The sequence below is a fragment of the Polistes canadensis genome, unplaced genomic scaffold, assembly GCF_001313835.1.
Source record: "Polistes canadensis isolate GaletaPanama2010 unplaced genomic scaffold, ASM131383v1 scaffold_46, whole genome shotgun sequence".
NCBI classification, from domain to species: domain Eukaryota; kingdom Metazoa; phylum Arthropoda; class Insecta; order Hymenoptera; family Vespidae; genus Polistes; species Polistes canadensis.
Genome location: NW_014569593.1, coordinates 912,450 through 937,923, shown reverse-complemented (window position 1 = coordinate 937,923; position 25,474 = coordinate 912,450). Strand labels below are relative to the sequence as shown.

The 25,474-nt window shown below is 26.8% G+C and overlaps 6 protein-coding genes across 10 annotated transcripts; 3 read left to right on the top strand and 3 right to left on the bottom strand.

The window, feature by feature from the left end:
* The first annotated feature begins 674 nt into the window (after positions 1 to 674).
* Positions 675 to 7,526, top strand: LOC106785181 (leukocyte elastase inhibitor-like). Of its 2 annotated transcripts, none has more exons than XM_014745413.1 (4): positions 675 to 835; positions 5,534 to 5,881; positions 5,982 to 6,357; positions 6,465 to 7,526. In XM_014745413.1, exons 1-4 carry the CDS (start codon positions 821 to 823, stop codon positions 7,061 to 7,063), a joined length of 1,338 nt encoding a protein of 445 aa, XP_014600899.1. In that variant the 5' UTR covers positions 675 to 820; the 3' UTR covers positions 7,064 to 7,526. The 2 variants fall into 2 exon arrangements, with proteins under 2 accessions (XP_014600899.1, XP_014600898.1); XM_014745412.1 differs by lacking the exon at positions 675 to 835 and adding an exon at positions 3,020 to 3,243.
* A 618-nt stretch (positions 7,527 to 8,144) lies between these two features.
* On the top strand, positions 8,145 to 10,196 carry LOC106785184 (mitochondrial import inner membrane translocase subunit Tim22). 2 transcript variants are annotated; one of them, XM_014745417.1, is made up of 5 exons: positions 8,145 to 8,351; positions 8,637 to 8,835; positions 8,910 to 9,094; positions 9,166 to 9,238; positions 9,634 to 10,196. In XM_014745417.1, the coding sequence occupies exons 2-5, from the start codon at positions 8,655 to 8,657 to the stop codon at positions 9,714 to 9,716; spliced, it is 522 nt and encodes a 173-aa protein (XP_014600903.1). In that variant the 5' UTR covers positions 8,145 to 8,351; positions 8,637 to 8,654; the 3' UTR covers positions 9,717 to 10,196. The 2 variants fall into 2 exon arrangements, with proteins under 2 accessions (XP_014600903.1, XP_014600902.1); XM_014745416.1 differs by lacking the exon at positions 8,145 to 8,351 and having other exon boundaries at positions 8,399 to 8,835.
* Positions 9,728 to 13,352, bottom strand: LOC106785182 (septin-1). Its single transcript, XM_014745414.1, has 6 exons — positions 13,175 to 13,352; positions 12,722 to 12,914; positions 12,141 to 12,399; positions 11,564 to 11,929; positions 11,378 to 11,482; positions 9,728 to 11,286 (listed from the first exon to the last, which is right to left on the bottom strand). Exons 1-6 carry the CDS (start codon positions 13,202 to 13,204, stop codon positions 11,154 to 11,156), a joined length of 1,086 nt encoding a protein of 361 aa, XP_014600900.1. The 5' UTR covers positions 13,205 to 13,352; the 3' UTR covers positions 9,728 to 11,153.
* Positions 13,353 to 13,431: 79 nt separating this feature from the next.
* LOC106785179 (D-glucuronyl C5-epimerase) lies at positions 13,432 to 19,015 on the top strand. Its single transcript, XM_014745409.1, has 6 exons — positions 13,432 to 13,718; positions 13,814 to 13,976; positions 14,099 to 14,227; positions 14,298 to 15,011; positions 15,087 to 15,274; positions 15,379 to 19,015. The coding sequence occupies exons 2-6, from the start codon at positions 13,836 to 13,838 to the stop codon at positions 15,908 to 15,910; spliced, it is 1,704 nt and encodes a 567-aa protein (XP_014600895.1). The 5' UTR covers positions 13,432 to 13,718; positions 13,814 to 13,835; the 3' UTR covers positions 15,911 to 19,015.
* Positions 19,016 to 19,540: 525 nt separating this feature from the next.
* Positions 19,541 to 22,374, bottom strand: LOC106785183 (serine/threonine-protein phosphatase 2A catalytic subunit alpha isoform). Its single transcript, XM_014745415.1, has 6 exons — positions 22,100 to 22,374; positions 21,086 to 21,295; positions 20,751 to 21,014; positions 20,495 to 20,667; positions 20,278 to 20,385; positions 19,541 to 20,196 (listed from the first exon to the last, which is right to left on the bottom strand). The coding sequence occupies exons 1-6, from the start codon at positions 22,199 to 22,201 to the stop codon at positions 20,124 to 20,126; spliced, it is 930 nt and encodes a 309-aa protein (XP_014600901.1). The 5' UTR covers positions 22,202 to 22,374; the 3' UTR covers positions 19,541 to 20,123.
* Positions 22,375 to 23,313: 939 nt separating this feature from the next.
* Positions 23,314 to 25,221, bottom strand: LOC106785196 (protein phosphatase 1 regulatory subunit 7). 3 transcript variants are annotated; one of them, XM_014745442.1, is made up of 5 exons: positions 24,929 to 25,221; positions 24,752 to 24,843; positions 24,470 to 24,666; positions 23,898 to 24,369; positions 23,314 to 23,814 (listed from the first exon to the last, which is right to left on the bottom strand). In XM_014745442.1, the coding sequence occupies exons 1-5, from the start codon at positions 24,939 to 24,941 to the stop codon at positions 23,641 to 23,643; spliced, it is 948 nt and encodes a 315-aa protein (XP_014600928.1). In that variant the 5' UTR covers positions 24,942 to 25,221; the 3' UTR covers positions 23,314 to 23,640. The 3 variants fall into 3 exon arrangements, with proteins under 3 accessions (XP_014600928.1, XP_014600927.1, XP_014600929.1); XM_014745441.1 differs by having other exon boundaries at positions 24,752 to 24,855; positions 24,929 to 25,094; XM_014745443.1 differs by having other exon boundaries at positions 24,752 to 24,869; positions 24,929 to 25,092.
* Between the last annotated feature and the right edge of the window lie 253 nt (positions 25,222 to 25,474).

Below are 25,474 nucleotides of genomic sequence, written 5' to 3'. Positions count from 1 at the left end.
AATATTAGTCTCTGTTCCGGTTTGTATATAAATACAATTAAGCGGAAAAAGATAATATCTTTGATGTATCCTTATTACCTAACTCCTAATTATTACTTTTATGAGCAATATTTCTTTGAACTAAAATTATATATGCTCGTACGATCAAATTTAGAAAAAAAACAAACAAACAAAAAAGCATATAAATATGTATAATTTTATACGATTAGTAAAATTTCTGTATAATATATAATTTTAATATATTTATGAGTAAACGATTTTTAGAAAAAAAATTATGGAAAAAATAAAAAATAAAATTTTTTCTAATATATAAATATTGATATAATATATAAATTGATATATTAACGATAAAATAAATACATTAAATCTCTCGCAAATATATTTTGAATCAGCAAAATTATATTTTTCTATACTTGAACACATCACAAAGTACGAATGATATATGTTTTATTGGAAATCGCATTATCGATACAAACATATTAATAGTAAAATCTTGTGGGGAAATTCCTTCTGATCATATTGCAATTATATAAAATCAATTAAAAAATACATAGTGAATCGACAAGACGCGTAAAAGTATTTTCGATGAAAATAGAGGAAGGGGGAAATTAAGTTGACGTGGTATGACGTACAATTTCTTTATTAAAAATCAACAAGAGTATATAAAGCAACAATGTTACATAGTACTGCAGTTCGTGCACTACATGCACGTCAGATGGTTGTTGTTTATTTGCTATCATAACGAGTGTTTTACAATTAGAAGAAACAATCTTTTAAAAAAAAAAAACACTTTGATATTTGTAAAACAAAAGGAAGAACAATGGTACAATCACGGGTAAGATAATCATTGCTTAACATCGATAAATATACGATAATTGCATTGTATTGAAGATTTTTATATTAAAATGGATCTGCATAAATAGATATATAATCGTACACATATACTTGTGTGTTATCAAGAAATACGGTCACGTTACAAGTTGCGTCGAAGATTGATTTTCGATCGATTTTCATTATTGAATCGATAATGAAAATTAATCATGTTCTTTAATCGTACATGTTGTTTTTATTGTACGTATCGTCTCTTTAAAAAAAAAAAAAAAATAACTCGTTGAAATTAAAAACTTCACCCTAGGTATAATATTTCACGCTTCACAGTTGTTACGGACATTGAAAATTGTGTTGTTAGCATCTGTTCTTATGCAACAAATAAAGAGAACGCATGTCAAAGCTATATAAAAAGAATATTAAATTTATCTACGGATTTTTTAATAATATTTTAAATAAAATGCAAATTATTATTATTATTAGAATATATTCAGATCATTGCAAAAGTTTCTTGTTTTTTGATTTTTTTGTTTTTAATAAGTTTTACATGCACAATATTTTTTATTTTATGTTATTTTACTGCGAGTTATATACAATCGATTTTATAAAGAAAAGTAATAGAGCAGAATGGATCGTATATAACTTACGTCAGTATAAAAACAAAAAATTCAAAGAAAAGGCAAGAAAATATTGGGACGAGATAATATAAAAATCATTTAAAGTATTATAGTATTGCCGTTTCAATGAAAGAAGACTCATTGATTATGAATTTGAAAGTAATAACGGAAAGGAAAATCCCATGCTCGGTATACTTAAAAATAAAACGATTGCATCGATGATATAATCGGTATTTTCTGATTTTTTGTTGATTCAACTAAATCAATACAAAATTCGTTTCACAATAAATTCCAAAAGATACAAACAAATAAAAAAGAAAAAATAAACCAAAAAAATATAACGTTCCAATCTATTACTACTTTTAAAAATTATTAACAATTCGAATAAATACGATCCTCGGTTAGAATCATTTTTATTGTCTCATTTAATCTCTTTTAATGATCTTGACCTTATATCTTCTCTCGAGTCAAGATATTGTTGATCATTTAATCTGAGAAATAAATGATACAAGTTTTAAAAGGATTATCAAATCGCACGCTTTCCCTACTTAAGATCAGTCTCAAGAATGATGAGTATAAGAGACTGGTTATAAAAAAAAAAAAACATAAAAAGAAATAGTAAACGATTTTTTGCAATATTAAACTGCAATACGAAACTAATATATCTATTCGTTCGAATGAAATTTAAAACGTCAATGATAATCTTATAAAAATTGTTATATTCTGTATCGTAAAATATGCTTGAGATCAAATGTTGGTCAAATCGTGAAGCCTTTAGCAGAACATGATCTTCAGAAATGTGAATTAGATGCTGAACGAACGATAAAACAGCTGAATAGAACGGAAATAAAAATGATTTAGCTAGGAAATATATTCAAATTCAAACGAACGTAAAACGAAGAGTTAAATAATTAAAGTATTTAAATCACTTACCCTTTTCCATATATATCAATGAGGAGTGTTCATTAAAAATAGGTTTTATTAACGATAATTAAACAAGATTCAATAAAAATAATAGATGATCGCGAGATGTCTTTTTGTTTACTTGAAAGATTTATTCGTTTTCAATCTCAACAAGTTACTCGGTTTATCGTTAAATGCTGTAAAATGATATGTACAAATTTATCAATTTGACTAACTGATTGATTTTAATTAAATTTACGGTTCTTTCATTGTCGAACATAATTATTAATTGTTCTTTACGAACTTTACTGATTGATTAACGCATCGCTAACAATGGAATATTCCATACCTCCGTGAGGAAAATGGTCAGTCAAAATTGTTAGTCATCAAAGAAGAAAAAAGATAAATATACGTATAAAGTAAATATGGGATAACAAAGAACAAATAAATCGGGATCGATTTTTAGCGCGCGAAAATCAATACGAATCGTCTTCATTCTCCTTGAGGAATTTTCTGAGGAGAAAACAATTATGACTCTTCGGGCATTTCCAACGTTCAGGAAGTAAGCATGTATGTAAGTAAATATATATATATATATATACTTACATACGTTGAGAAGACGTAGTAGGTTGGAGAAAAGGAGTGGGATAAAAAAAGAGAAACACGAGTCATTCGAAAGGATATACTCGATTCAAGTATGACGAACATCGAAGTTTCTTGGTGGGGTTTATAGAAAACGACCATCTCTCCCGTGCCTGGATCGTCATAGTCTCTTAGTTCCGTTCAAAGCTCAATAAAGAGGAGTACGTTTGTATATCTTTTCCCATAGAACGTAATTAAAGAAAGTTATTCGATTTATTGTTATCAAAGAAGCAAAACAATGTTCTCCGAATCGGTAAGTCCAATACTCAAGTCAAATGTCTTCCTGCAAATTTTCTCATTGCATCCGTGTATTTCATAAATTTTTGTTGTTGTTGTTGTTGCGGTGGTTTTTTTTTTATATTTACATGTACAATCAAGTTTTGTTTATTAAACAAAATGAAATGAAATAACATGAATGAACGACATATTAGCATACATAACAAAATGTTCACATTTATAAACACGAACGACGCGTCAATTGATTTTCACACTGAAGTATTTTAATTTAATGAATTCATTCACGTGCTGGTGGTTCACTTTCAAAAACGAATGTAACGAATGATTCATCCAATGACCATGATCATTTTCGAAACTCCAAAAATATCGGTCACCTAATCACATTATCCTCGTATTTATAGGCATTCACTAAAGATAAGATTTGACATTATATGCTCTTTGTTCAAAGATTAACTTATTATCAGTATCTCATTTAAATAGTATAATACTTAAATAAGAAAGTACTGAATCGTATCGCCTAACCTCTTACGATAACAAAACCGCACCTTAATGCAAACCTACACCGTATTTCCTGTGATTATCCACTTTAGTTACGCAAAACCCTTTACGAAAATGTTTATGTATCATTAATGTTATCCATGTATTTCTTTCTATTTCTTTCTATTTCTCTACGTTACTTTTACAAAATATACAAGCAGATACAGAAAAATATATCTCAATCAATTTATAAACAATTTATCTATTCATTAAATAACTATATATATATATATATATATATATATATATATATATATAACTATAGTGATAAAAATGATGCTTCTTCTTCGTCAATGGTATATAAATATATTACGTGTATATATATATACCTTTGTACTTTAAATATATATATAGCAATTAATCTGTGTGACTTAAGCTTCTAACTTAAAATAGAATATATTTCAAGATTAACAGAGAAAGAAAGAGAGAGAAAGAGCGAAAGGGAAAGAGAAAGAAAATACATATATCTTTTCTCCTACGTATTCAAACTTGTGACTTGTGTTAAATACGTTCGTGCGTGATCGATTTACGAATGAGACTACGTATTCGTGTAAAGAATTCTTATGCGATATATATCGCGATGAACGAAGAAGAAACAGCAGTCCTTGAAAAAAAAAACAAACAGAGAAAAAAGAAATATATTAAATTTTCCAATTAAATTCGTTAAGATAAAGAATAATAATAAGAAGCAACTGCAGCAACAGCAGCAATTAGGTCAGTAGTTAATCTAAATAATACCAGGAAGATATTTCTTTTTTTTCGCATGTTTCTCGAGAGAAATAACTACTATGTAGTTGTTGTAATAATACATATGTACATATTTTCATCTTCAAAATAAAACGTAGGCGTAGCGGTGTAAATTTCGTCACACGAATAGTTGTTGTCCCGTCATACATAAGTTGTCTGTTCGTTTAAAGCAAGAAAGTTGAATTATATGATGTCATGGTTTTACTACTCGCTGCTTTCACTCGTACAAACGGAGTGTCTTAATTTATGAAATCTTTTCTTCCCGATTGAGAAAAAATAATAATCTTATTGATCTATGCGACTTTAGATAATAAGATAAGAGATCAATAAGAAGGAAAAAGTTAATAAGTAAAATACGTACGAGATATCTAATATCACATGTAGCAATGTCAGATTAAAATGATGAAGAAATTATAGGACATCTGTAGAATTGATCTTTCGATTAATAAGATGCTTTTAATATATATATAATCTCTTATTTCATTTACTTTTTATTTATACGAATTATCTTATCGCTTTCTCCAAACGATAAAATGTTTTAAAGAAAACGATTTATACAGAGAAACGCGGGTTGTCAACTTTCTAGGTAGCCTCCTATGAATCTTTTTAAATCCACGCATTGAAATCTTTCTATCTAACGAGAGATAAGACAAAAAATTTGATAAAATAAAATGAGAACATATCGTCTTATTAATTATGTATTTTATTTATTCGGCATATATGTAAATATATTATTATCGTTCTTGGACTTTTTTTATGAGAAAGAAAGAAAGAAAAAAAAGCATAGGATTAAAACTTCGCTTGCTCATGCGCTAAAATGATTTCGTAACACATAGGAAAACACGCGACATTGCGAGTGTAAACCTTTCGGAATTGTATCCTTGACGTTTATATGAAATTCTTCTTATAGACAATCGAATGCGAACTGTTAAAGGATTTGATTCATCCAAAAAAATAGAAACGAAAAAAGAAATGACGTCACTAACTTTTAAAAAGTAATCCATATTTATTTCTTTTTTCAGGCAATGCCATTATTATTGTTATTAACTTTGATCGGTGGTATCACGGGACAATGTTTAACAGACAATGATAATCCCACTCAAATGAATCCGGATTCGAAAAAGGCACTCGATCAAGGTCGTTACAAATTTGCCCTAGATGCATTAAAGAAGTCCGCTGAAATTGAAACTGAGAACAGTATATTTCTCAGTCCGGATAGCATTTACAATGCCTTGCTTTTAGCGTATTTTGGTGCACGTGGTAACACGGAGGCATCCTTAAAAAAAGCTTTGCATATTCCGGATAATTTATCGAAAGTCGATGTTATGAGATATTACTCTTTTAAGAAATCTTTACAACAAAGTAAAAAGGTAAGAATGATTCTCGTTTCAAGGTGAGGCTTCTCGTGAAACAAGAGCGAAACGCTTGACCTCGATGAGAAGCGATGATTTTTACTTAAACTCTTTTCAGAAAAATGGGTCAAGCAATTATGAATACAATTCCGCAAACCGGCTTTGGGTAACGAATACAGCAAAGTTGCGTGAATGCATGTTGGATTTGTTCGCTGATGAGTTAGTGAAGACCGACTTTATGACCAATCCAACAGAAGTAAGAACAGTTATAAACAATTGGGTCAGTAACGTTACAAAGGGTCATATCCGTGACCTATTACCAAAAAAAAGTATCGATACAAATACGGATCTCGTCTTGGTTAATGCCGTTTACTTCAAAGGTCTCTGGCAAAGTCGTTTTGAACCAGCTAATTCGAAAAAAGATATCTTCTATACACCTGGCAAGCAAAATTCCGTAATTACGTTCATGCGTCAAAAGAACACATTCAATCACGGTTAGTGTAATACATTTGAATATACGTATATTACGCATATATATTTTGATATTACTATATAAACCGATAAAGAAGAGTAAAACGTATCATCTTCGTTTGTTCAACAGTCGTCTCGGAGGAATTGGGAGCGCACATTCTTGAACTTCCATATAAAGGTTCAGAAATCTCAATGTTCATTCTACTACCACCTTTCGCAGCAGCCAGATCTTTGAACGATGATCCGAGTCGAATTCAAGGAGACGGAGGTATCAGGAACGTTCTTCATCGTATCTCCAATGATGCTGATGCGATGGAATTACAAATACTTCTTAAAGATGGAATGTCATCGAGACAAGTCGAAGTCTCCTTACCACGATTCGAATTGGAAAGAGAGTTAGAATTTCAAACTCTTCTTATTCAACTCGGTCTTGAAGATCTAGTAGGACCTAATATGGCTGATTTGCGAGATTTCGTAGCTGACGGTGAAAATACTCTTCATTTGGGAGACGGTGTTCATAAAGCTAAAATTGAGGTTACTGAAGAGGGCACGACAGCAGCAGCAGCAACGGCATTATTTACTTTCCGTTCGAGCAGGCCATCTGAACCGGCTGTCTTTAATGCTAATCATCCATTTATATATTTCATTTATGATAAAACAATAGATAGTATATTGTTCAGCGGTATTTATCGTATGCCCGGTAATCCGACTTCATCGATACCTGCTTAATAATCTTGCTTAAAAGATAAATGTCCCTCAAAGTACGCGGTTCCTCATTCTTTGTACTAAATACCTGGAGTGATTGTGCAGATGACATTAGTCATTCATGTTCGAAAATCAGCCGTGTTTATTCTTCAGCACGATCGTTCCGGAGTTAATAAGATACGGATGAATAAATAAATAGATTAATGGATGGACGAATGGATGATAATGCCTCGAATACTTGAGTGCTTGTTTGAATCAATGATACGTGTTATTAAAAATTACACAATGTTTATAAGTTTTGTTGCTTTCAACCAAAGGATACGCAAAAATGAACGAATTACAGATTTTAATAACTATTATTGCTTATATATTTAATTTTTCTTTTATGATACAATATGGCAATTGATTAATCGTGAAGGAAATAAGTGTATCCTTCCTTTATATCCATGACTAAATTGTATTTTGTAAAATTACATCTAGTTACATAGAGATATATTCAATGTTTCTATTGTATAAATTTGTTTATTAGATAAATTATATCGAAATAAAAGATAAGTATATTATGATATTGGTAACAAATCATATATATTTCGGTAATTGTTTAAATTTTAAAGTGTGTCTGTATTGAAAAAAAAAAAATTGAAATGGTTGGAAATATCATAAAAATGCCACTGATTCCTATTAAAAATATTCTAACCAATCAAACAATACATACATGTTATGAGTTAAACTATATTTATTTTTTTTTATAATATCTATATAATTGTCTTATATCTATTGCATACTTATTTTGCCTTTATATTGTGACATTTTTTTATATACAATATTTTAAAGAATTTTTCACACGTTATGCTTGATTATACGAATAAATAAAACCGTATAAATGAAAAATAAGATAATTTTTTAAATAGAAAAACATTTCTATCTTATGTATCAATAACATTTTCCATCTTTATATTTGTAAGAAATTGTGATTTTATCATTGTCTTATATTAAATTACTTTTAAATACGTCCTCCATAAGTGTTAATTTTAGTAAATAAACAATTTCTGCACAAAATTTATTTAAAGAAGTAATTACAAAATTAATCAATTTAAATCGTAATAGTACAATTTTAAATGGGAAAAAAGTTGGCGCGTTTTTCAAATTTCCTATTAAATTAGTCTAAAATGAGCATGCAACTGCCATCTAGCGAAGGAATTGTGATTTAAACACACACACGCATAATCAAATAAATATTTTAGTGTGTACATCATACTGACTACTCCAGTCAGCTTATGCAGTTGCATTTCGTAAATGATTGCAACACGTGGTTCGTAAAAAACAAACTTATATGAAATATATAATTGGAATATAAATATACATGTGATAAATAGTACAAATATATGTTTATATTGCAGAAATTACATTTGCCAAAAGTTATCGTTAAAGTTTTTATTGATAAAATTAATGATAAAGTTTTTTAATTCCTACGCCTAGTTCTCTACAATAATTTTGATGTTACATTGTAAAATGAACTATTAACAAACTTTGATCTCAATATATTACAATTATGCTATTTATGGATCAATCTAAATCAGCTGATCTTTCAATGCAGGAAAATAAAAAAGTTTTTATGAGTAATGCAGAATGGGATAATTTGGCTGTATATTTAATAGGAATTCGAGAAAGATATAGAGAAAATATTATTATACCAGCAACGATAGCACCTGTACAAATTAAAACTAATGAAGAAAAAATGGTTGAAAGAGTTATGGAAAGTTGTGTCTTTAAGAGTATTATGAGCTGTGTACTTGGTATTTAACAATTGTTTTTATATTTAATATAAATATTAAACAAAAGATACTATATACTAGTATGATATTTGTAGGATATGGATTAGGAGCTGCTATAGGTTTATTTACATCAAGCGTAAATCCGGATATGACAAGTGTAGATAAAAAACAAACTGCACGTGAAATATTTAGAGAAATGAAAATGACAACGCTTAGTTATGCGAAGAATTTTGCCGCTGTGGGTTTAGTATTTTCAGCCGTTGAATGTAGCATAGAATCTGTAAGTTCTTTTTTTCAAATTCAATTTTATTTATTTAAACAAAATTTATTTAAGTTTTATTTTAATTTTAGTATAGAGGTAAAACTGATTGGAAAAATGGTACTTATGCAGGCGGTGTGACGGGTGGTCTAATAGGCTTAAGAGGTATCAATTTATTATTTGTTGTCAATATTTAATCCTTTTGATATGACTATATCATTTTCGAGTATGCTTCTACTGTATAGATAGTTGCATTGCTAATAAAGTTCTACTGTGCAAGCTAGTTATAACATGACATAAATTTTGTCGTGAAATAAATAAAAAATTTTATGTTACAATGCATATCATAATGCATTTAAAAATATTTAGATTATAAAATTTATAAACTGATGCTAAATATTCAAGGGTGACTATAGTAAAATAAGAATGTAACATTGGGTTACTATAATCATAAGTAAGACACAGCAAGCGTCAAACGATGAATGACTATAGTCACTGGTAGTATCAAAAGGGTTAAAATAATATGATGATAGATACATTAAATTTTTATTTGTTTCTAGCTGGTGTAAAAGCAGGAATAATAGGGGCTGCAGGATTTGCAGCATTTTCTACTGCAATAGATTATTACATGCACAAATCATAAACAATGTTTAATGGAATTACAATTTATGTATTTCTATAGAAAAGATATAAAAGCTTGCATATACTGCGCATATTTATAATACATAAAAAAGCATAAAACATGTTTATAATATATAAATACGTATAAATGCTTAAAAATAAGTACAATGGTCAAGGTATAAAATATGTGAAAAATTGATATCTGTTCATCTTAAATTATCTAAAACTTGACTGTACTCCCACAGATCGATTGAACTATTCTTTCTTTATTTATTTTATATACCTCAAAATACTATTAAATTGTATTATAAAAATACTAAGTTATATCTTAATAATCTGGTAAATAAAAATGAAGTAAATTAAATGCATTTTTGGAATAATCCTTAATACTTTTCACATAATACCTTTGTAAGATAAATATGTGCAAAATGTTATCATCTATTTTTGGATAATTTTCCATATTAGTAAACAATATCTTTTCTAAGTTATAATATATTTTGTTGTTAAAAGAAACTCCAGTCTTATATTTTTAATTTTTTTTAAAACCTTCTGCACGATCACACATCAAATACATGATATCACATAATCTATTTGAATTAGATATGTCAGGAAAGTATACATATATATATATACAAATACGAAAAATATTTGTATATTCGAAGACATATTTCTCATTGTACAAATGAGTATAATTTTACTCATATATTATTTGTGAACAATGATAATTTAAAAAAATGTTTATACCATATCTAAAGTCTTGTAAAATCATATGTTATTATAATGTATATTATATAACATTGACATGAATTCTATTTTTTAAATTAAATACGAGATTCTTTTCGCAGTATCTATAAACAAATATAATATATTAGTTTGGAATTTTTTGGTTTTAGCACAATATGAGATACTTTGATATTTGCCTCCTTTTAATTATTTCATAGTAATTCTTTAAAAACTAAGTGGACATGAAATGTATTGTAATCATAACGTAAATAACTTTCGTTAGGAGACCTATTTCTCATAATTTTTGTTTAATATTGTTTCACGAACTTTTTAAACCAGAACTTTTTGAAACAAAATAAAGAATTACAAGGCACTTATGACAACTGTCGCTTTCTTCTCATTATCGTCTTTTAACTTGCAATGGTATTGGTATCAAAGATATAATTATTTTGCACTATGTATCAATAATTGTCCTATTTATCTTACATATTAAATCTTGTTAATTCAAAAAAATATTAGTCTACCAAATATTAAATATACTTGTATGCAAGCAGTAGTTAAAAAGAACTATGCATTAAAGAATGTTCTTATATAACGCATATATCAGCTAAATAGAAGCTTGTAAAAATTAAATTGTCTCTTAAAGCTACATTCTTGTATGTCACATATATTTTATAAACTTTTTGGCACCTATAGAGCCGAAGCTCTTCCTCAAGTTTGTCCAACATTTATTTAATTATGGCTGTTGCTGTTGCATTTGTGCCTGCATTACTGCCAATAATTCTTGCATACGACGTAATTCAGCCTCTTTTTCTTGTAAAATACGATCTTTCTCTGATACAGAAGTTGTTTTTTCCGACTCAACAATTCTATTACAAGAAAGAAAATTATTTTTATATTAATACTCTTTTTTGTTTACAAATAAATTATTACAGTTTATATATTTTCAAATATTCTTACGTTTGCCGTCTTGGTGGAACCGGAGCTCCTTTAGCTAATCTTTCACTACGATAATTCTCATAATGTACTTCCTGTGTAACTTCTTGTAAATCTTGCATATGTGTTCTAAAATAATACATACAATTATTACTGATTGCATTGAATTATAATAATACAGTTTTTTTTGTATTAGAATTTTTTACTTACATAAGCATAGTTCTCAATTTAATGAAATCACAATGATCTGGATTTTCTACTTCAACAACACCCCATGGATAGAGTCGTCCCCTAACTTTTTTCCCTTTAACTTCGAGTAAGGAATTTGCACCACAAACTGCAAATGGGACAGCTTCTTTCAATTGTCTTACTTGTTCTTTATAATCTTCATCTTCATCGCTATCACAATCTGGTAGTGGATAGATCTTAATGCCACTACCTTCAATTTCTTCCATTACACGTTTCTTTAAACGTAGTACCTCTCTTTTAGTAAGTACATCTGCTTTTGCAATTACTGGTACAATATTAACTTTATTATGTAATTGTTTCATAAATTCTATATCCAAAGGTTTCAATCTATTAAAAAAATAAATAAATTATAATTGTTTATACATATATTTTTTGTTAAATTGTAATATTATTTCTTAATATATTAATATGTTTTATATTTTAAGTTATTATATGCGGTATCCAATTAAACGTCTCACCTGAACAATACTGGTCACAAATGTTTTAATATAACAAAATCCACTTAGAAATATTTAAATAGATAAAAAAAAATTCTTACCCATGACCAAATGGAGAAATAAAGTAAAAACAACAATGTATTCTATTATCGACTATATTTCTTCTATTTAATCCACTTTCATCGCGTAAAAATCTTTCAAATTGATCATCAATATATTGAATGATGGCTCTGAAACTATCTGTATTATCAATAGCATCTCCATAACCAGGTGTATCAACAACTGTAAGTCTAAGTTTAACGCCTCTTTCTTCAATTTCTACCGTGGAAGCGTCAAGTTTTACAGTTTGATTAGTTTTCTCTGTATATAAATATAAATACTCATTTATTAATAACATTATCAAATCCAACGATAGAAAAATATATTTAATCAGTTAGTTGTGTGTGTGTGATTGACGAGTATACGTACTCGTCATGCGGAACAAGTAATTACCGTTTGTTATTTAATGAGTTAGCTGTGTTGACCTCTTTAAAAATTGCATATCTAAATTGCATTGCAAAAATGCAGCGATAACACAAAATATTGCAATTTTTCCATGACGAGTATACTCGTTGATTACAGCTAACTAATTAAAAAACAAAACATACATAATTTCATATTAAGTTATTTTAACAATGCTTACCAACAGCATCAGGAATTATTCTTTCTGGATATAAATCGGTTAAAAATAAACTATTAACTAACGTAGATTTTCCAAGGCCAGATTCTCCAACGACCATAAGTGTAAATTCAAATCCTTTTTTCACCGACTTTCGATGCACTTGATTAGGTAAATTTGCAAAACCTACATAGCCTGGAGCTTCAGGACTAGTAAACTATTAAATATTAATAATATTTTTATTAAAATATACGGTTAAGTAAAAAAAATAATGAAAAAAAGGAAATTAATAAGGTATATTTAAAAAATATATAAATCTTGTTAAAATTTAATAAATATTGTAAAATTTGATTAATAACTTCAAAACTACAAATAATAAAATATTTTTATTGTTTTATAGGTTACTATATAAAATGATATTACTGTAAAATATATGTTAAGTTTAAGTTGTATGTAAATCTTCATGAATATACTCACAGTTTTAACGTTTTCTCTTTCGCTAGACATTCTTCCCTATAATATTGAACAAATATGTTGATTTGAAAGGAATTCAACAGCTTGTAGGGAAATGCTTCATAAACAATTTTTGGATTTATTACTTACGAACTGACAGAAGTCAGAACAAGTTAAAAGACCGAAATGTCTTCTAGCAGTGCTACCAACATACAACGAGATCTCTTTTAATCAAACAATTTTATAATTAGATAAATTAATGTATATATACACGTATATTTAAATATATAATGCAAAATGTATATTAATAAATCGTATTGTCTTAACGTATATATTTGATGACCTATTTTCAATTGGTTTTGACATTGTTAATATTAATGAATTTTTCGTAACTAGAGGATCGTATACATATATGTATATATTGTACTACTTACTTGCAAGTAAATGCAATGTTTGAGGTGAACGAAACTACTTTAAATGCATACTAATGTGAAAAATCGTATTAATCGTTTGTAATATTATGCACATATAGGATCGAATTGAAATAAAGAAAACATTACAATGAAAGGTTCGAATATAATTAGTTGTATATGTATATACATATACATAGACATTCGATTTAGTCCATTTTACTCATATCTTTTTCATCCATTCCTGACACAGGTTTTTTTTTTAAAGTTTACATATGATGATGCGAATGAATTACAAAACGACTTTATTAATATTGATTGTTGCTGTTATAAGTTCCTTACTAACATCATGGAACAATTGTGGATATCCTTTCTTTCTAAGGCCAACAGATTGGAAATATCAGTTTCAACATAAAGTTAGTTAATCAAGTATTTCAATTGATCGCAATCATTAATTGTTTTATTGTTAAACAAATTGAAAATTATATGTATATATATAACTGTATTAATAATATTTATAAATTAAATTGTTTTTAAGGAAAAAGTAAATAATGAACCAGGATATCAAGAAATAGATTGTTCAATAAATGGTGATTATTCAATTGGTTGTCGGAAAGAAGGAGATGAAGTATACATACCCTTTTCATTCATTCATAAATATTTTGAAGTAAGTATCAATTAAAGTAATGCATATATAGTTTGACAGTGTTAACAATTTATCTAACCTAATTGAATAGATTTATGGTAAATTGGCAACATACGATGGATTAGAAAGATTTGAGTGGTTACACAGTTACTCCAAAATTGTAACTCCTAAGGGTAAATATGATCCCCGAGGGATATTTATGACATTTGAAAATTATAACGTTGAAGTTAGAGAAAGAGTAAAGTGTGTTAGTGGCAGCGATGGTGTACCGATATCTACGCAATGGGAAAGTCAAGGATATTATTATCCAACTCAAATTGCCCAATTTGGATTGTCCCATTATAGCAAAAATTTAACAGAACCTGAACCTTACAGAAAATTGATAAAAGATTCTGATAAACTCAAATTAGAATGGTCTGTTCCTCAAGGATCTGTTATTTCTCGAATATATGACAAACAAGTTAATAGCTATGTTACAAAATTCGCAACACCTGAAACGAGTACTTCTGGAATAAGTTTAAAACTGGATCATGTATTAGATCTTGTATTAAAATGGGATCTAAAGATTAAGGATAATGGTAGCATTATGGTTACATTGCAATCTAGAGAAAAGAAAGATATGTATAACTTACATTATACAGCAAATAATGTAATGTTACATACCTATAAGAATCATATATATTATGGAATTGGACAAAACAATCATCAATGGAAACGTTTTACCAGAGATTTAGTTATTGACTTACAAAAAGGATTATATTTAAATGATAAAAGTAAAAAGAAACTTTCACGATCTAAATTAAAGGTTACTATATATTGTTTTAAGGTGAAAAAATTGATCTTAAATAAATAAATCATTTAATTTATATATTTATTATAGATCATTAGAATAACTCTTTATGGTTCTGGAATGATCGATAATATTACATTATCAACAAGCGAACATATGGAACAATTTTATGATGCTGCTAAATGGTTTGTCGCTAATCAAAATATTACATCTGGTGGATGGCCAAATCCAGTTAGAAGAAGAGTTTCTACTGGTATGGCTACGCTGGAACCTGGATGGTATATTGTAGCATTTTATTTATACTAATTTTTTAATGCGTTAACTTTTCTACAGTGCAAACTGAATATATTAGTTATTATGTTTACATACTATATTATTTTAGGTATTCCAGTATGGGTCAAGGGCATGCTATTTCAGTATTGGCGCGAGCTTATTATCATTCTCGAGAAGAAAAATATTTACAAGCTGCAGTGAGAGGTTTAAGGCCATTTAAATTATCATCTAATAAAGGAGGTGTAGCAGCTCTATTTTTAGGCAAATATATTTGGTATGAAGAATATCCTACAACTCCACCTTCGTTTATTCTTAATGGATTTATATACTCCCTCATTGGACTCTATGATTTAAAAAGTATAGCAACAGGTAAAGATGCAAATGAGGCATCAAGATTATTTAATCAAGGAATGATCTCACTTAAAAATATGTTAACTTTATATGATACCGGATCAGGTACGACATATGATTTACGTCATTTTACTTTAAAAATAGCTCCTAATTTAGCTAGGTGGGATTATCATTCCACACATGTTAATCAGCTTCTTCTTCTTAATACTATTGATAATGATCCACTTTTTACTGCAACTGCAGAAAGGTGGATCGGATACATGAATGGTAAAAAGGCTGCACATAATTAATTGCATTTATATTTATATATTTGTACTTAAAATTACTACATTGTGTCCTAATATTTATAACTAATATCCGATATAATTTCTTCACTTGTTTGATTTCACATTCTTAGAGATTTTATTTTAATAACCATGACTATAAAACGAACAGATATCAGGTACGTGCGTTCAATTGTTTTTATATGTACATATAAATGTTTTTATAAAAATTATTAGTAGTTCACGCACACACACGCTTAAAAATATATCTTTCTTGATAATGTATATCATTTATTCGTGGATTATTTTTTTAAAGGTATTTATCATTTTCAATAGGGGTAATAGTAAATGCTATCTAGTGAACTAGTTGTATAAATTAATTTTTATGCAAGTATAATACATGTACTTAAATAGTCAATTTTAATTGAAATTTAATCAATTAATTTCTCTGCATGAACATATAATATGAAGTATTTTGTAATCTTTAATATTTGATATCATTGATATCAAATAGCTAGAAGAAAAAACCTTAAGAAGGTGTCATGCAATATATATATATTAAAAGTATTATAAATTTTAACAAATATAGGTCACCCCAGCAAGCAGCTATTGAATATTAGCTTTAACCATACAAAACACTTTCTTAAGCATATTTCCATTTTTATCTGCTTTTCATTTATTAAAATGACAATTCGACTATATACAAAGCATAAGTATTATGGATATTTTAATAATTTTTTTATATTTTTAATAACATACCATATTTTTACATATGTTTCCCTTCATTACTTAAATATGCCTCATAAATTTAATTAGTATTTGTTTACTTTAATTTAATATTTTATAATGTCTAATTTAAAATTTCAAATAATTTTTATATTTATGATTTATATTTAATTATAATTCAAAAATAGTTTGCTGTCATATTTAATATTTTATTGCAAAAATAGAAATACGTAGATAAACAGATGAAAAATATCAATGCAATGTTTAGAAAAACAGGGTAGAAAATAATATTGGTGATAGTAGCATTTAGTGAGTGTATATTTTTTTACATTCAAAGTGATTGTAGTAACTCAGGAAATAATTTGCAAAAATTCTTAATTACTATTTTCATGTAAGTAAAAAGCTAAATATACTGAAATCCTTTCATCGAAATATAAAAACTTTGAAATAGAACTGTAATATCATATAAATAAATTTGACGATAGATACTGCACAAGAATAATTCATAATAACTAAATTAAATATTGTTGAATATTATACAAATTGGTTATATTTATTAAGATTAAATAAAACACATCAATATACATTTTCTTATAATAGTAATGTAAATATAAACTTTCTGTAGTGTAATCTAAGACTGTTATCATTAATCGTATTATTAATTCATTATTGAATGCAATATATATTATACATGTTTTGTATTATGCATTTTATATAGACTGTGTAATATAAATAAGTATGTTTGTAAAGCATGCTTTAAAAATATCTTATATAATCATTTTAATATCAAATAAATCCGAGTTAAATAACAGAAAAGAATAAAGTGGAAAAACTACATACACAGGGTGTAACTTATTAACTTTATTATAAAGCATTCATACACACAATAAATGAAAATGAGATTGTATAAGTAATAATTATACAATTTAACTTTTTTAAACTTTAATAAGTGCATTATTATGAATTTTTGTTTCTACATAAATGCCTTTTTAATAATTCCTACTACTACTTTTTACATTATAAGCTTATGAATATTTGCTGTAACAAAACAAGAATTAAAAGGACGAATTAAAATATGATCATTAATTTACATGGAAAACTGCATTTTATAAAGGAAAAAAAGAAATGGAGATTAACTAAAAAATATGATGAGGTCATCCAGAATATACCTGAAATGAAAAAATATTAATCTGAATACCAAAAAATTATACCAATTCAAAATCTATAAAAATGAAGAATATATTGAGACAATAGAAAAGCGATTTGTAAATATGATAACATCTTTATTTCTCTAGTTTTTCATAATGAGATGACAATTATCATATGTTTATGGTTTTTTACTTTGTTCCATATTATCTGCTTATGTGCAGATTTTGCAAACCTTCCTAGATTTTTAAAATCAGTTTTAAAATATGTAAAATACAAAAAAATTATGCAGGCTGATATTAGTAATTACAATGTGTACACGCACAATTGATAGGCATTTGAAATATTTATTGTGCAACATAAAAAAAGATATAAATAGTGATAGATTTATTTTTTTTGTATAAAATATTTCATTCTAATAGACAATTATAATATACTGTAAGCGGAAGTTAGTTAATTACTACCTTTTGTGTATTCTACTACTATATATGTATAAAGTTTTTATTTTTTATATTTGTACGTGTGCACTTGTCAATTTATCAGCACATATGCTCGAAGCACAAGATTAACATTTACATTGCTTTAAGACGATAAGAAAATTCCGTATATGTAAAAACTGGCAATGTATACTCTGAGCCAGAGTCAGACCAGAAAAAAATTATAAGTTATTGCGTGTGTATGTATATTTATATATGTATCCTTTGAGACGTTGCAAATGAAGCATACTTGTATAACAGAATAAATCTTTTCAATTTTATCCCTTATTTTTAACAGTATTACCTGCAAATACTGAATAGAAAAAAAATTGAATAGACAATAAATAGAACAAATACAAAATTATCTATACAATGTCTAGTATCTATTTTTTTTTAATTATTTATTATATGAAATTCTAATAAAGTCATTTGATGTATTATGATATTACAAATTTCTGTTCTATAGGAAAATTTATTTTCTGTTACTATAATCAAAAAAGTAAGTGCATTGTATAATATAAAATAAGAAAAATGCTCAGCCTGCATTATGCAGAAAGGATCGAGGCATCTACGGATTATATTTTCTGTGGTACATTTTAGATTTACAGTCTTAGTAAATTACTATAATGTGCATCTATACTTCATGTTCACCTCATCACCGCTACTCTATATGATTTTATTATTCATTTACTCAAATTGCATGCTTACTCCTATGAATACATCTGTATGTGTTTTACAGGTTCGTGTATACAATGCCTTCGTTATCGACGAATATGAATAATTCGACACAACACATTAGGTTGGCTTGGCTTGCAATACACATTTTTATTAACCAGAAGCATCATGTTATACCTATTAATTAGTAAAAATGTCGTCAGTTTTTTTCACAAGCGATTAACTTTCAATTTAACTTTTTGAATGTATGAATTTATCGTACGGAGTGCGTGTTTCACTTAGAAATACGATAGGATTGATGCAAAAGTACCAAATTTTATTGCGTCATTAGAAACGTTTCTATTATTATATTCATGCAAATTAAAATTCTAAAAAACTTTAAAACTGGTCAAATTCCAGGTTTAATAAATCAAGAATCTTTTATAAAAAAAAAATTAGATATATTCCAAATATAAATATGCTTTATGCGTATAAAAAATATAATTGAGTTTGAAAAAATTACAGCTTTATATTATTATTTTTATATGTTCTGATTTTTTTTATTAGGAAAAATTATTGAAATAAAGTAATAGAAACAATATTATAAAGTACTACATGGCACAATATTAATATGTCAAATCACTGTTGCACCAATCCCTGTTTATTATTCATTTATTTTTTATTTTCAATGGAACATTCTAGATTCCATTTATACAATCAATTATGTGATATTCTCTTAATTAAAAACTATGATCATTTGAGTTTATTCTTTGAAACCTTAAGTGATATTGTTATCTAAATTTATGCTTATTGAACATATTGCTCATACAAACAGTTTGTAGTAAATTAATATTCATTAAAGGTTTCAAAGCAATATCAAACATACATATTTTGTTCGCACTACCTATTATGGTTCAGTTTTCTTTATATTTCTCGATAATAAAAATACAAGCAGTATAATGATGGTTGAAAAAACTCAATGTTGCAGGTGAATTTACTTGGTATGTGTATACATTATTGTATTCCTTATGTGTACAATGAATGTTGTGTCTATATGTGGCATGGAACTTGCTCGCATTGAACAAGCATGTATTATATCTTTTGAAGAGACACCACAAAGTAAGAACAAATTATATACTGATGCTGATGTTGTATCATAAATTATGTTCGGTGGCATCTCTATAAAATCAGATATTCTTTCCCCTACCTTGGTAACTACTTCCTTAAAACTGAACTCTTTAAAGGAAGTAGTCTGGTGTCCGCCTAGTGACATGTGGTTCTCCACGCCTTGGTGCTGGGTCAAACTGAAGGCTAAAATACGAAAAACATGATGATAAGTTTGGAACCTATTAAAACTTATCCTTAAACATTATATTAAAATGTAATACTTACAATGAATATTTCAAAGCATCATCTAGTTCCATAATCGCGGCTTGATTACCGCAACGGTAGCAATAATTAGGAGCAGAGAAGATAGTTACAACATTACGATCGTGACACCTGAAATTTCAAATGCATAATACATAATTAAAAGAAAAAATATTAAATTAATTATTAATTTACAAATAATGTTAAAAATTAAGTAAATTGTATTGGAAAGTAGATTTACCAATTATATCCTTCCATAACCAATTGGTGAGCTCTTGATACCAGTGTAAGACCATTCGAATGATTAAATGTTTCTGATATATCTTGACCAAAAGTATATCCAGCTCCTCTAGGAGAAATACCCCATCCTCCTCTATCATCAGGATCTGACCATAACAAATCGCACATAGGGCCCTACAAATAACACAATCAAGAATTATTTACATATAACTTGTCGTATTGCAATTGAACTATTAACTGAAAAATGTTATATATACTTCATGGGGAACTTCTTGTAGACGATCTAAAGCTCTTATATGATCTAAGGTATCAATTGAAGGTGATAGTCCACCATGTAAACAAAATATTTGACCATCAACCAGAGCAGTCAGTGGTAAATAATCAAATAAATCCGTAAAGAATTTCCATACATTGGCATTGCCATATTTGCGTAAACACTCATCATAGAATCCATATACTTGTGTGATTTGTCTGGATTCGTGGTTACCTCGTAAAATCGTTATTCTTTCACGATATCTTACCTACAGAAATAATATTATATTTTAAGTAAATTTGATAAGATAAATATTAGATAAACTTTATACTCCTATACCTTTAAAGCAACAAGCAGAGTAACTGTTTCAACGGAGTAATATCCACGATCAACATAATCACCCATAAATAGGTAATTTGTGTCTGGAGATTTGCCTCCTATTCTAAATAATTCCATTAAATCATGAAATTGACCATGTACATCGCCACACACAGTTACTGGACATTTTACTTCTTGTACATTTGATTCTTTTGCTAATATCTCTTTTGCCTAAATATAAACAGAAATTTTATTTTAGTACATTTATAACATATAGATAACGAAGAGGATTTATAGATAATGAAGCTGATTCATAAATTAATTTTAATTATTAAATTTCAATTCTATTACGATAATTCAATTAGAACATATGATAATTAGAATATATTTTAATTATTATATATTTAAATATTTGTTAATTTTTTCTATATTTTATAATATTCAAATTTTTCATACTATCCAAAACAATAGATCAAGTTTATTATACATTATTGCTATTATTTCTGAAATGTAGAAAACTATTTATATAGCCTTGTAGTTCAACAATATATCTACAATTTGTATAATTTACCATCTTTGCAATTAAAATTAAAAAATTGTATTTTTTTTTTAATTTAATTATTGCGACGATATTACCATTCATTGCGAAAAGTAATCGAATTTAAAAACATAAGAACAAAATTATAAGTTATTATAAACTTAATTCCATAGCAAAAGATCCTAAACTTGACTATTCAATTTGTCAAAGAATAATAATAGTAAAGATAAAAAGTTATTTTGATGAGATGTCAAAAGATCAATTAGTACTACTCTATTTGAAAATATAAAAAAGCAATTAATCTCTCATAAATGTATGACACATCCTTGTTATATATCATAGTAAAGCAACCTGCAGTAACTTTTTTACTGATCGTTTCCGATTTGAAACATTTAATGATTTTTATATATAAAATATAAAGAACAAATATAAAACTATAAAATTCTAAAAAAAATGAACCGGCTTTTTTGCGAACGTATATAAATGGTACTAAGTACCTTGTCGCATAGAGTTTTCACTTGGCTTTCTGTCAGTTGTTTGCAATCATTTAATTGTTCTATCCACTGATCCAACTCTTTCAGTGAAGCTTTTTCCTCCATTTTATAGATCTATCCAATATCCGAAAAATATAATACACTTTTAGCACATATAATATTACGCTAAATAAGCTTATCTATAAACTAAATCATTCGGTTTTACTGCAAAAGCTTCTCAATACAAATATTCAATCGAGCACACACTCACAAAATGGCCGACCGCGGATGCTGATGGTGACGTCATATACGATTCATATATACCCCTTCTAACTCTATCTTCTCTATCTTCTTTCCGAAAGTAAATAGACCAATCAACGTTTCTTAATAAATAATTTTATCCAATAGCATTTGAGCTTTATCATTGATTTAACTTTCGCTACATAAGTACAAACATTACTAAATTGGATTAATACCAGTAAAAATATTATTTACAGATTTTTGAAATAAAAAATAATCTATACATTTACAAAAATATAATATATAAATAATTAGTCTATAAAGATGTGCAACTTTTATCGTTATTATATGTTCAAGCATATATTGAATTTTTCATTAAATTTTCATTAGTAAATGTTTTCGATATAAGTTTAACTTCAACTTAACTTGTTTAACTTCATCTATTTGATGGAATATTTTTGTACATTTAATACATATTAAAATTAATTGTTATTTTAAATTGCGATGATGCTCTTTAGTGTAATAATCGAAATACGTGGTTAGAATTACATCACTTAAAATGTTCCGTATTTACGAATTTTATAAAGTACTTCATATTTAACCATTCAAAAAGGTAATCATTTAACAGTAATCTTATATTAAATAGTATAATCATAGATATAACATTTATATTATTCTAGTGAAAATTACACATTATGCTTAACATGGATGTGAGTTGTAGTTTTGAAAAATCAATACATACTTCATATTTACACTTTTAACACATTGCACAAGTTTAATATCATTTAAATCTTATAAATTCAATTTGAGGAAGATTAATAGGTATTATAACAAAAAATAAATATTTTATCAAAATGAATAAACAGCAATAATTTATTCTTAGTATCATTATACTTCATAAAAATAATACAATCATTACTGATTACATTTCAATGTTGCGTATACCTAACAAAACAACAATAAAAGAATTTATTTTAGACATCAAATAAAAAACTGCATTCAAGTGTTTACATATCTTTACTCATTAGATATATTTATGAAATCATTTAATGAGACTACTCATAAAAATATATGGAAGCTTACGGTATATATTAATTAAAAAAAATAATTACTGGTAGCAAGATTTGATATACAGCTTAATTTACTGATATGAATATTACTATATTATTTAATAATATCACATTTATTATATTTTTTTTTATTGGTGATTAATTATCAAAATATTAAAACAAGAAGTGCAAGATTGTAAACAGATAATTTTTGACATTAATGCCATTTATCCTTTTTGGTTATTTTTCTTTTATAACGCTTGACATTTACACTTTTTATCTACAAAGTGTTGCATCTAATTGTACGAGCCAAGGTAATAATAATTTGATTTTTCGTCTGTAATTTGGATCTTTTGAAACAGGATTTTTCTCCAAATAAACAGTTTTTACACTTTTGTTAACTACTAAGCTCTCCACGGTTATCCAGTCTTCAATCTCATTATTATTCATCTGTAAATTAAAATTGAAATAAGAAACAAATTGATCGTCTAAACGAATATATATTAGATATCATCTATATTATTGATTCTTACCCAGAAATCTTCCAAATCTTGAAGATGTTGAATATTTTCAATTTTTTTAATTTTATTATTACCCAAGTCCAAAGTTGTCAACTTTGAACAATTTTCTAAACCTTCTATACATGTAATTCCATTTTCAGATAAATACAATTCATCCAATTTTGTTAATTCTTCTAAATTTTCAATTTTTGTTATACGATTACTTTGTAAACTAAGCAATTGGAGATTTTGCAAGCTTTCTAGATTTTGTATTTTAGTAATTTTATTTTTCCCGAGATACAAATTCGTTAAATTTGTCAAATCGTCTAAATGAACTATTTCTCGTATTTTATTGTCACCTAATTCCAAGGTCTCAAGATTTTTTAAATGTAAAAGATTTTCAATATATACAATTTTATTGGACGATAAATATAAACTACGTAAATTTAATAAATTATTTAATCCTTCAATTTTTTTGATACGATTAAAAGAAAGATCTAAAATCCTGAAAAATGTAATAATAATACATTAAAATGTCAACTTAAAAAAAAGAAAAAAAAAAGGCAAAATTCCTAATAGAAATATGATATATTAAATCAACTTACTCAAGATTCACAAGGGCATCGAGATTTTCTATTATAGTAATTTGATTATCTCTAAGTTGTAATTCAATCAAAGTAGAGAGAGTATCGAGATTTTCTATTTTCTTAATTAAATTCCAAGTAAAGCATAATTTTCGTACTTTGGTTAATGGTTCCAAATTTTCTAATTTTGTAAGTCTTGAATGATTGAAGTCTAATTCCTGAAATAATCAAGACATATATATTATTATATATATATATATATATATATTGTTTTTTTTTTTTAATATTTATTTAAATACACACTTCACTATCAGGATCTATAATGAGAATCTTGTCTGTGTCTTCAGTCTCTGCATCATCATCATTTTGTTGATCCATTTCAATGCTGTCTTCTTCTACAAAATATACTTTACAATATAACCTAAAATTTATTAGTGATCAAATTGACAATTAGTTATTTGTTTTAAAATTAACTCTTACCATTGTGAGCCATCCTCAATTTTATTTCTGAATGCAATGTTATGCTTTTTATTTTATTTTTTAAATTACGATAAAAACGTTAGTTTAATTATAAATTATATGATCGTTCACCATAAACTTCGCAGCTTTATAAGATTGAAACAGAAAGCTGAAAATAATTTACTAGATTGCGTAGAACTGCAAACATAGTTTATATTACACAAGAAACCAAATACAAAAAGATTACAACAATTAAACAAGTGAGATATTTAAACAAGTAATTAAAACATTGTTTTTAAAACTATTAGAATCTCTGAAAAATAAATCATTGTTAACATCAGCTATTGGATGTCCAATAGGATATACTGAAAAATACACTATTAATAATATATATATAGTAAAAATTATTATTAAATTATCTATACATTTTCATCTCTCACACGATTATAAAATATTATAAATTATTTATAAAAAAAATTTGGCTATATATCAAATGGTTTAACAATTATTAATTTAAAATAATATTAAATATGCGACAATAAAAATAAGGCATGCATGAATTAATGT